This window comes from Sphaeramia orbicularis, chromosome 5, assembly GCF_902148855.1.
Source record: "Sphaeramia orbicularis chromosome 5, fSphaOr1.1, whole genome shotgun sequence".
Taxonomy (NCBI): Eukaryota; Metazoa; Chordata; class Actinopteri; order Kurtiformes; family Apogonidae; genus Sphaeramia; species Sphaeramia orbicularis.
This window is the reverse complement of record NC_043961.1, coordinates 9,190,692-9,202,216: the sequence shown is the minus strand read 5'-3', so window position 1 is coordinate 9,202,216 and position 11,525 is coordinate 9,190,692. Positions and strand designations below refer to the sequence as shown.

The 11,525-nt window shown below is 39.9% G+C and overlaps 1 protein-coding gene across 2 annotated transcripts in view; it reads left to right on the top strand.

Annotated features, from left to right (window-relative positions):
- Positions 1 to 713: 713 nt before the first annotated feature.
- mbd1b (methyl-CpG binding domain protein 1b) overlaps positions 714 to 11,525 on the top strand; it is a 14,213-nt gene continuing 3,401 nt past the window's right edge. Inside the window, exons 1-15 of one of the 2 annotated variants that reach the window (XM_030133763.1) lie at positions 714 to 827; positions 1,441 to 1,981; positions 2,614 to 2,754; positions 2,957 to 3,092; positions 3,840 to 4,123; positions 4,254 to 4,336; positions 4,421 to 4,461; positions 5,938 to 6,078; positions 6,164 to 6,238; positions 6,581 to 6,601; positions 6,693 to 6,788; positions 10,726 to 10,887; positions 10,989 to 11,144; positions 11,223 to 11,300; positions 11,393 to 11,470. In XM_030133763.1, the coding sequence (XP_029989623.1) occupies positions 1,599 to 1,981; positions 2,614 to 2,754; positions 2,957 to 3,092; positions 3,840 to 4,123; positions 4,254 to 4,336; positions 4,421 to 4,461; positions 5,938 to 6,078; positions 6,164 to 6,238; positions 6,581 to 6,601; positions 6,693 to 6,788; positions 10,726 to 10,887; positions 10,989 to 11,144; positions 11,223 to 11,300; positions 11,393 to 11,470 (1,875 nt within the window). In that variant the 5' untranslated portion in view covers positions 714 to 827; positions 1,441 to 1,598. Of the gene's footprint in view, positions 828 to 1,440; positions 1,982 to 2,613; positions 2,755 to 2,956; positions 3,093 to 3,839; positions 4,124 to 4,253; positions 4,337 to 4,420; positions 4,462 to 5,937; positions 6,079 to 6,163; positions 6,239 to 6,580; positions 6,602 to 6,692; positions 6,789 to 10,725; positions 10,888 to 10,967; positions 11,145 to 11,222; positions 11,301 to 11,392; positions 11,471 to 11,525 lie in introns of both variants that reach the window. The other variant, XM_030133762.1, reaches the window with a different exon arrangement.

Genomic DNA, 11,525 nt, shown 5'->3' with positions numbered 1-11,525 from the left:
TTTGTGTGTTATTTAGAAAACTGGGTTTTTATTTAACCATTAATTTATGGTTCCTTTATTAAATTTGAAAAGCAAACATGTAATGTGTCTCTAGCCATATTTTTTTACAGAGATGAAAGTAGTTTTAACTACTTCGTCACAATGATTCAATCAATATTTGCAAAGCTCTCCAAGACTTTGTAGAAGTAAAACATCCATATGAGGTTCAGAGTTGGGATTAAAGATTCTCAACAGCACAGGGCCAAAAAAAAGGGGGGGGATGCACAAAATAAGACAAAGTTATATTTACGGTTATTTAATAATTTCTAAGGTGTAGTATGTATAAACCTAGTTTCAAGATTTTTTAAGGACATGCATGCTCTATTTTCATTTAGAAACAGCAGCCTGTCTGTGGTTCCCTTTATTTGACATTCTCTGATGGACCGTGAAAGCAGCCAAAGACGACACTAGAGGGTTAAGATAAGTCACTTCCTCCCACTTATCCTCAGTCTAAACTGTTGATTTATTCTGGACTGCTTGGACGATATATGTTTATCTTACATTTGTCTCAATATTTTTGTCACACCATTTGCGTTTATTGTTATGTTCATGTTAAATAAACTCTAGTGTTGTTTAATATTTAACTCAAACATATATTTATGTTCCGAGTCTGTGAATATCTGATGAATCGGGTGGTTTATATTTGGTGTTCGGTCTTCTTTGGTCCTACCTCCGTTTCCGTCTTAAATGTTAGCTAGGTACATGTTAGCGGGGTACGTTAGCTTACCCTGTAAAGTATTGTGTGACTGGAGTCCTAAGCATCAGGGGGAAATTATCTATATCAAAAGGTGTGTTTCTATCAACTCAACTGACTGTATGATTTGGTGACCTGGTTGTGATCCACAGCTCTCATTCGAGGTGTTGAATTGAAGCAGATGTGCGGAACCGTGGAGGCGTGCGTTAGCTGGCGGTTGCTAACGTTTCTTCCATTTTCGTTTTAGCTGCCGTTAAGTGTTTCTAATCCAGCTAATGTGAAGTTAACGCCACTGGTGCTGTAGTTAGTGTAGTTTGTGGCTAATGTTACAGAGTCGGGACACTTTGAGAAGTATTGCAACGATAACTGTCATATGTGATGTTGTAGGCGTTAGCTAGTGGAGCTAACACAGTGTTTAGCTAGCAGCTAATCATTGCTACACCCCAGTGTTAACCAGCTATTTAATCACGAATATATGACAGATTTGTGTGCATTTGTGCACACTGGTAACGCCAACATGTCTCGATTGCCAACACGTTACATTTAGGTAGTTTCATTAAAAAATTTCCGCATAGAGTAAGGATTCCCCGCTAAGCCACCGTGACACCCATTTGCTAAGCTAACGTAATTAAGCGTGAGAATGTTGCACCTCTGACAGATTTAATGTCTACATAAACATGTGCACACTTCAACGTCTTGTTTTTCAGATTGTGCCATGAAAAGCTGAACATCCATCACCGATAGGAGGGCCGAATTAAAGAACGGCTTGAGAATACACCTTTTAAATGGGATGCCAGACTGGTTTTAGGGGCTGTCATATGAGTGTAAACACTTTGCAGCGTTTGTAGCTCAAACTAGTGCATCAATGAACGAGGAACCACAAATCAGCCCAGTGCCTCTAAAAGAGCCTGAGGAAAGCGATGCTGCGGAAAACACAGAGGAAGAGACCGGTAAAGAGGAAAATGTTTCCAAATCAGGCAAAGTCAGGACTCAGAGGTCCATGTCTGAGTCCGTAGAAGAACCCCCCCCAGAGGCAACAGTTAAGAATGAACCTCAGGAAGGGGATAAAGGGACTGCGAAAGAGGAGCCTCCTTTTGACTGGTTTGAACCCCTGGAGGACGATGATGATGATGCCAACAGCTGGGACTACCAGCACCCTTCCAATCAGAGAGACCCTGAAGAAGAAAGTCTGTTAGGAGAAACTGAGAGTGTGGCAGGCAGTGACAAGGCCTCTAGAAGGACTCACAGGTAAGGTGGAAAAGATAAGGTTTTATTTGACACAGTAACATGTAACACAATGTGCAGTGACCTGTGTTTTTGCACCTGCAGCCAGTAGTAATATAAAATAATAATAATTACACACACAGCACACAAGATAAAAATATAAATGTCTGTCTAAAGAAACGTAAATTTAAAGGTCTGTATATACGTCAACATTGAAGGGCTCTTTTGTATAACATGTGCTTACAGTGCTTCTATAAGGTGCATTTGTGTTCCTTATTTTAATTTATAGTACAAACTTAAACAATGGTGAATTTAAGGTAGATCCTAAAAGTGTGTTTTTATTTGTAATTATAATAGTAAATAGATTAAACGAATAAGACTTGGTATAATGTACAACTTATAAAAGAACTTAAGTTACAGAAATGCTTCAGAGAAACTGTCAGTGTACGATCAGAGGAGCTCAGTGTTAGTTTGATGGATGTGAGTAGTGAAAGAATCAGCTCATCTCACACCGATAATCAGCTTTGTCTTCATAATTGAAAACATTTGAACATCCAGAAAAAAGCTTTACGTTAATAACAGTTTCATCTATAGTATAACTGTTTCTTATTTGGAATGTGCATTTTATTTATCCCTCTTTATTTGTTTTAATGAAGTGTTCAAGCTCCTCGTCGTAAGCGAACCCATCCTGATGAGGGATGGGTTGATTGGCCTGAACTTGGAGAAGGATGGAAGCGCAAAGAAGTTGTGCGTCGCTCAGGTTCTAGTATCGGGCAGAAGGACGTATATTACATGAGGTAAAGGAAAAACACTACTTCTATACTAATGTGTTTAAGTAATAAACATATTTTATCATTAGTAACTGGTTCTGCTGTTTCTGTTTTTGCTGTCACATCTACTGTAAATAAGCAGGTTGTTGCAGTTAAATCTTGGATAGATGTGGTCATTTTCGTGCTTATTTCCCTGTCTTTAACGACAGTTTCTGTCTCTTAAATGTAGTCCTCACGGTGATCGAGTCCGAAGCCGAGTCGAACTGACTTCAGTTTTGGAAAGAGTTAAGGACTTGTCCAGTTTTGATTACAAGACGGGAAAGTTTTTGAACGGCGAGGCACCACCAATAAGAATACGAAGGAAGGTACCGACCTCTTCTATCATGATTATTCAAGACTTTGTGCTTAAAAATATTTGGACCAGAGCTGCTAAACTCATTTTGGTGCAGGGGCACATCCTGCCAATACAGTCGGAAGTGGGTCGGACCAGTAAAAAAAACAATTTGATGTAAAACTAATGTCAACTCCGTACTTTTCTCTATGTTTTAGAGTGAAAAAAGTAAAATTCCATGATGAAAACATTTACATCTTCAAACTATCCTTTAAAGATATGAATAACCAATAAAAAACTGAAATTTATCAAGAAAAATAAGTCCAATTTATTAAAAAAAACAAACAAAAAAAAAACATACAGATCACAGTGGATCTACAAATATGCAAAACATTTCATAACAAGTAGAATATGGTTAAAATTGTACTTATTTTAAGACATTTTAAGTTCACATTTGCTCAGGTTATTCACATTTTTTGTGAAAGCATAGTTTGTAAAATATAAACATTTTCATGTAATTTTACATTTTTACGCTGAAAGATCATTTGTAGTTATTATTTATAGATTATTATGACGGTATTTTACTGGTTCGATCCACTTCAGATCAAATTGGTCTGAATGTGGAACCTGAACTAAAATGATTGTTAATATCTCGGACTGGACCTTTTGTTGGGCCAGTTTTGGCCCTCGGGCCGTATGTTTGACACCTGTGATTTAGACGGTGCGTGTGTTTTATTTCAGAACGTTAACTCTAAATGTTCTTTACATTCCTGTCTGTTAGAGAAAGATGAAAGAGAGAGATTCTTCGTCAGAGTCGAGCTGGATGGACAGAGGGGAGGGGGCGGACACTCCTGACTCCTACCACAGACTGACCCCCAGCACCAGTATAAAGACCGCCCCCTTCAACCAAACCAGCCTCCCCACCCTCAATGCCAGAGAAAATCCAACCCCAGTCTCTCGGTATTACTCAAGTGACGACAAAATCCGACTTCCTCCCCCCTCATCATCCAGACCGATCCCACTCCCCTCCATAAATGGGGAAATCGGGACAGAGGACAGTACACTGTGAGTCCAGTTTTTCGGGCCTCGTGTCAGACCTTTAAGCCTATGTGGATGATCCTTCACAGAAGGTTGTCATTACTGTTCAGTCACTGATAAATGCAGGTGGAATGATGGTCTCTCTGTCTGTCCCTAGGGTCTGTGCCAGATGTGGTATTTCCTTTACAGGAACATGGTATGACAAACAGAGGAAGAGGCCGTCCTGTCCCACCTGCTGGGGTACGTTGGGTATTCATTTAAAACACCATGAATCTAGTGCAAAAACAACACTCCAATTTATTGTCATGTTTGTGATTCCAATAGCATCAAAGACGAGAGAACATCCGATGATTCGTTTTCGAAAGGTAAAGCTTTTTTTTTATCCACAGCTATGTCTGAATAAATTTAGTTGCTTTCATTGTATTTTCTGGATCAGTCCTGTAAGATGTTTAAGATATTTAATGTAATATAATATGAGAGAGGTGGCAAAATATGAAATTCAAGAATTAACCAGAGAACGGGTTTAAGTCCAAAGGAATATTCGTGTCAGATCTACCAGATCTACTTCGAACACTCTGCACATGACAATACATGGGCTGTACAGGTTTTATCAGTGGAACATTTATAAATCTATTGGATAAATGGACACAAACCAACATATATGTGGAAGAACACACCGTCATATACTTGGAAAACAGCAGCAAACCAGCACTTTGGTCATTAGTTTAATAATTAATCTGATTAAAATACAGAACATTTAGCACATTTAATCTGAGGCAGATCATTTAAAAAAATTTTTAAATGTAAATCAGTGTAATGACAAAAGAGTAAAGTAACTTGTGCTGAAGTTATGTTCTTCAGTACATTTGTAGCAGTTACGTGTTAAGAAAAGAACAACGGTATAATTCAGTTCTCATTTCACAGATGTACAGTACCAGTGTTTTTGTGGTGCAGAAAACTGTAGATCTACAGTATGTCCATCCAGTGTGTACCTTTGGAGGCAAAAACCAAGAAAATTGGTGCACAAGATGTAATACATTTAGACATATATTAGATCAAAATTATAAGAGTATGAAATATATATACACTCATATTTTTAATTCATTAATTATAATACTGGAATTTCTAAAAATATCAATCCAGTTTTATTTATATAGCGCCAAATCTTAACAAAAGTTATCTCTTGACACTTTACATATAGAGCTGGAATAAACCAGACTTTAAAGCCAATTCACAGAATCCAAACAGGAGTAAACAGGAAGGAAAAAGTACCTTAACAGGTAAAAACCTGAAGCAGACCCCGACTGTAGAGGAGGGATGACTGACAGGAGCAGATCAAGGGTTAAAGAGAGAGAGTAATGGAAGAGAAAAAGAGAGAGAGAGACTAGGGGAGTGAGGGGGAGTAGGGGGAGACACATGGATGCACAACAAACTGAACTAAATGTCTGTTTAAATGTCCAGTGCTGAGGTTTGTGAACTTTTCTGGGCCAACAAAAAATGTTTTATAGCAAGCATTCTATTCTTATCAGGGTATATGGTACATATTTGTTTATTCATTTATTTTGTGCACCATTTTTCTTTTTTGCTATTAAAGTTTTATGTTGTTCATCTGTTCTGCAAAAACTAACAATTTAAAGAAGTCACTGATATTCCAATATTTCCATAACATTAATGTCAGTGTTCTAGACGACATACATGAGATGAGATAAGATAAGATGAGATCAGCAGAATTCCAAATACAGGATGAGAGTCCAACTATCTGTTTCTTAGAATATGTTCATGATTTTACCATTTCTGTTTTCATATTTTAAAACGTGTCTTTGTGTCCGTGTCGACCCCAGTGGATTCCATGTGGTCAGTGCGTTGGATGCCACAACACAGTGAACTGCGGCCAGTGTGCGAACTGTAAGAACGGACTGCAGAGCCCAGAGTCTCGCAAGCGCATCTGCCGGAAACGCAGATGTATATGTCCTATTCGCAAGGTGAGCCGAGAGTGAAGCATTAGTTTTTATTTCCGTTTGTTGTTAAAATAGGGTGAACTGGTCTTTATTGTGTGTGTTCCATCAGGGGCCCGGAGGCTTCTTGGCGCATCGGCCTCATAATGAACTCTCTGAACCACTTGAGGAGCGTGTGAATTTCCAGGTAAAAAGCCTGTAACGTGTCCTAAAGTCTGTGCACATAAATCTACTGTGTTTATTGCAGATGTCCACATGTGCTGTTACAGTATAAGAACAAACTAAGCCAGTGCACAAAACCTTAAAACCAGATTATGCTGATTTAAATCTGACAGAAGGAGAATTCTGTCCTGAACTAAAGTCACTGTGGACGGATCAGTCGACAGATTCTAAATATCTTGTCAGTAAAGATTAGAAAATCCAACATCCAATATTTCTGACAATATGAAACTATTCCTTAGGTTTTTTTCAGCAGCTGTTTCATTTATTTGATTCACATAAGTTCTAACTTTTTGCTTTTGTTTTACAGACTGATTATTCAGAGTCCAAGGTAAGTTCTAACAGTTAAAGTTGAGACCTGTTCATATTTGAACTTATTTTACTAAGAATGTCTGAAATGTTTGTCCATGTTATATTCACAGCAAACACCGAGTCTCAAAAGCAGTGACATAGAGAACTTTTCTGCCAGTGCAGATCTGGACGATGAGGACGACTTTTCAACAGATGATGACGACGATGTGAGTGTTTTCAGCCCATTATCCTAAAGGCACAGGGGTTAATGTTCTGAGTGGAACTAATTAGGCTACGTTCACACAGCAGGTCTAATGCACAATTTAGAGTTTTGGCTGAAATCTGATTTTTGTGTTTGTTGGTTCATATTCCACATTAAATGCAGCCTCTGTCAGTTTTGAGTCTGAACTGAATGTGACCCTGAAGTGACCCACATGCACAAAAGAGGTCCTGATGGAATACATGACCATGCAGACACACACTGTGTTTACAGAAGGAAATATGTTTTTCCTCCGCTCCTCCTCCGGGGATGAACAACTGGGATGTTTGTCCCATTTCAATAACGTAAAAGTCGGATAAATGCAACCTGGACGTTCAGACTGAAGTCACATTGGAAAATATCAGATCTGTATCAGATTTAGGACTACATATAAAAGTGGTCTGGGCGAGATGTAGGACCACATATGAAAGTGGTCTGGGTCAGATTTAGGACCACATATGAAAGTGGTCTGGGTCAGATTAGTGCTGTTCAAACTGTCTGTAACAGATCAGATACAGGTCACATATGGACACAAAAATTGGATTTGGGACATATTTACCTGCATCTGAACGGAACCGGTTCAACATCCATCAACACAGGTACAAACCCATGACATGTTTAGACTATTCTGTGTATTTTTGTACTTGGTTGACCAGAGGCAGCTAGAGGTCACTTGGCTTTTATAATATAGATGAGCAGAAGAGTCCAACAGTTTAAACCTCCAACAGATGGGTACGACAGTTTGTTTTTGTGTGTGTGGTTCTTGTTTGTCCTGTCTTTGTTGTCTTGACCGTCTTGTGATTTTGAGCCTCAATCGCTGCCTGTCGCACAGTGAGAACAACTCTGCAAATGTGAGTGTGTTTCTAGAGAAAAGGAAGGAACTACTTATAAGAGGAAGTAAAAAGACAAATGAATTCCATGCTCCGTCAGCGTTCCTTAGAATGATTTCATGATGACAAAGCACTGGCGAAGAGCGAAGGAATGTCTATGCACTTCTAGACAATGGAAATAGATGGGGAATAAGTGTCCTGTATATTATGTGCACACGTGTCATTTGTCAAAGCAGATGTAGAATTTTGACAGGAATTAACAGAGAACATCAAGGCTGTAGAAAAGACGACTGTTGGTGTTCATCCATACATGTCTGCAGTATAAGAGGAACTGTCTGCTGTCTGCATCTCAGTCATGAACATCTGCTGCTGGAGTTCATTTAGTAGAAGTCACATGTAGTAAAGGCAGCAGAGATACTGGTAGGATGGGAATCGATAAGAATTTAAGGATTCTGATTCCATTATTGATTTTGCTTATCGATCCGATTCCTTATCGATTCTCATTGGATGAAGGAATAAAAGAGGACAAACAGGTGTGTTTGCATCAGCTGTCTTTTATATTTCCATCTGCACAGAAAATATAACCTATACATATAAACAATGTAACATATATAAACCTAATCCATTATTATTATTTTATACAGTACGCACAGATACTAACAGATGACGCCAGGCCCGGTTTGGGGGGTTCATCACCGTACAGTGAAACTGAAACTTAAGACACTTTAATAATTCCTCTATGTCTCCTGCTGTTGTCCACCACATTTTCCTTTTTCCTACCTTCGGAAACTTTTATTTCAGGGGGCAGGACGTTCGTTGCCCCCACCAGAACTGGGCCCAGATGACACCCTGGTGTTCGCTCTCCTGCTAGAGTCACAAGCGTTGCCAAGTAGCATATCAAATATATGACATTCCTGCAAATGAATCACATGCTGTGGACAAATGTTTGAGCAGATTGGAGGGATTTCCCCATTTGAACAAATGGAAACTTTGCAAGTGTTCTAATCTTTTTGTGTTTCTAACTCAATGCCATGTTGGCTACGTTCAGAACCAAAACAATGCAGTGTGTGTGACGTCATCACGCATGCACACGGAAGGTGGAATCGATAAACAAAATTGTTAAGCAGGCAGGCAAACAATTCCAAGGAACTGAGCTACAGGGAACCGGTTCTCAAAAGGAACCGGTTCTCGATTCCCATCCCTAGATACAAGTGAGTTAGCAAGTAACGTATATTAAGTGAAAACAGTAACTCCCACTTGGCTGCTCAACAAAGTCCAAATGAGGCGTTCCCATTTGGGTTGGTGGGCCTGTGGGAATGGGGAAACGGTACTGATTTTACATGAAAGCAAACTAGCAACAGAAAAGCTATTGTAAAACATCTTTTTCCCATATAAAGCTATTGATTTAGAATACCTGAGCAGAGCCCCAAGTAAAGATTTGACAACCTACTGGCTGCATTTGAGGACAATATTATTGGATATATGTGGGGTGGTGCTGAATTCTCTAAAGCTAGATTCACACTGGGATTGAAAGGTAACCAAATGTTGTGTTCAAGGGGGGTTCACAGGCCTCACAACCAAAAGAAGATGAAGGAAAACCCACTTATTGTACAGTGTCAGATATGTAGTTTGACAGTCTGTTAGGACCTACGTCTTCTCAGCAGCCAATAGGAATCCAGCATCAGTTGACACATTGATCATTATAACATTTGTGTTTATGCAACTAAAAGTGACCAAAGTTAAAAAATGTCCAAAGTTGGATTCTCTCCTTAAGTCACATCTATATCTTCTTCCTATGTCAGCATGTGTTTGGTGAACATAAGTATTAGTTTAGTATCAGTGCAGACATCAGTTTAGCTTCATTGTTGACGACTATAGTTGTGCAAATAGTCGACGTGGGCTGATGACCTCATATTCACATGCACTGACTAGTGCCATAGCCTGAGGTTCAGTACGCCTCCCCTCATGAAGTCTACATACAGTACTATGCAAAAGTCTCAGTCCAGTGACGAACTTTGCACTGCTAAGCTGAGTATTCTTTCACTACCACTAAAACTCACTGGACAAGCCAAAGAAGAGAAAGAAAGCAAAAATAAAGATCGCATTATGAAGCGATGATTATGAATTTTGTCCTACCTTCGCTGTTTTGTGATCATAACTTGGTTTTACATAAATGAACCTTCTGCTGTCGGATAATCCATTGTTTTGTGTTGCACTGAAATGATTCTGACCAGAAAGAAATGGTTTAAATGGTTTAACAGAAAATCACGAGAATGCCCTCATCAGCTTTGGTAGATGACATAAGAGTACGTTTTAATGGCAGCATGTTTGGACACCACGAATGGTGATATACAGAGCTACGCAAGAATGGAACAAACTACCAGAACACATCACAAAAGAAAACTGTAAAACCAGATACAAGAAGTTAGTCCAGAAGCATCTATTGACCATAAATAACTGATACTTGGACTAATTGAATATATGTACTGTATATGCTGTACCACTGCTGACCTAAAGGAGCTGTCATGTCTGTATTTTGTCTGTTATTTATTTTCTTTCATGTTATGTTGTAAGTGAAAAATAGTTTTGTATGATTCTATTGTATGTTATTTGCATTGACTAGATGTAAAGATTATTGTAAGGACCCCAGGAGGACTAGGCATACCTATAGTACAGCTAATAGGAATCTGAAAGGAAAGGGAATAAAAGGAAACTGATTTGAATGGTTTTGAGGGTGGCTCAGGAGGTAGAGCGGGTCGTCTAATAACTGAAGGGTTGGTGGTTCAAATCCCGCTCTGTCCTAGTCTTGGGCTGTTGTGTCCTTGGCCAAGATGCTTCACCCTCTTTGCCTCCAGTGCTGCTACTCACACTGGTGTATGAATGCATATGAATGTTCGGTGGGGGTTGGAGGGGTGAAGTGTCAGTCTGTCCCAGGTCAGCTGTGGATACAGATATAGTTTACCACCACCAGAGTGTGAATGTGAGAGTGAATGAATAATGGATCCACTGTATGCACTTTGAGTATGCGTTCATAGAAAAGTGCTATAGAAATCTAATCCATTATTATGTTTTCAGTGGCATAAGAAGAGGAAGCGACGCTCCTGTGGAGAATGCAAAGCCTGTCTTTGCAGGAAAGACTGCGGCACATGTGACTTCTGCATAGACAAACCCAAGTTCGGCGGCAGCAACAAAAAGCGTCAAAAATGCAGACTACGTCAGTGCCAGCGGCAGGCGATGGTAAGGCTAAACGTGTGGCTCTGTAGGAGTAGGGAGACAGTGGCGGGGGTATGAGATGTGTCTGTGTTTGTTCATGGCAGAGACACTTGCTGCCCTTCCAGATGGGCCAAGCTGAGTTTGCCACGGACCCCCCGATGATACCGGGCAGACCGCGACCCCACTACACCTACAGCCGAAAGACCAACGCCAAGAGAATGAAAGGACCGCACACGAGCCTGGATTTATCTGACGACGACGACGACAGCAGCTACCCAGCGGTGAGTGCAGCAGTTGAAATATGTTTCCATTGTTTCAGCAGAGGCTCATTTTTCTTTCCTGAACGTTTTCTCTTATAGATGAACTGGTGTGCGGAGCCAGCTGGCGACAGCGGACACTCTAACGAAATGAACTTGAAAAACCACCAATCTATGCAGGTGTGAAATCATTCTGTCATAAACACATTTTTAATCAGATAAAAGTTGCCTTTTCAAAGAGGCTGACTGTTCACTTGAACCTTTTTCCACAGTTGAATCACTCAGACTTCGGGCAGAGGAACGGCCTTCCTGACAGAGTGCCTCACATCAGCAACCACAGCAGCTCTGTGGTAAGTTCACCAGGAGGAAACCACCCCTCTGTGGCTCAGCTCCTTTATGGAACCA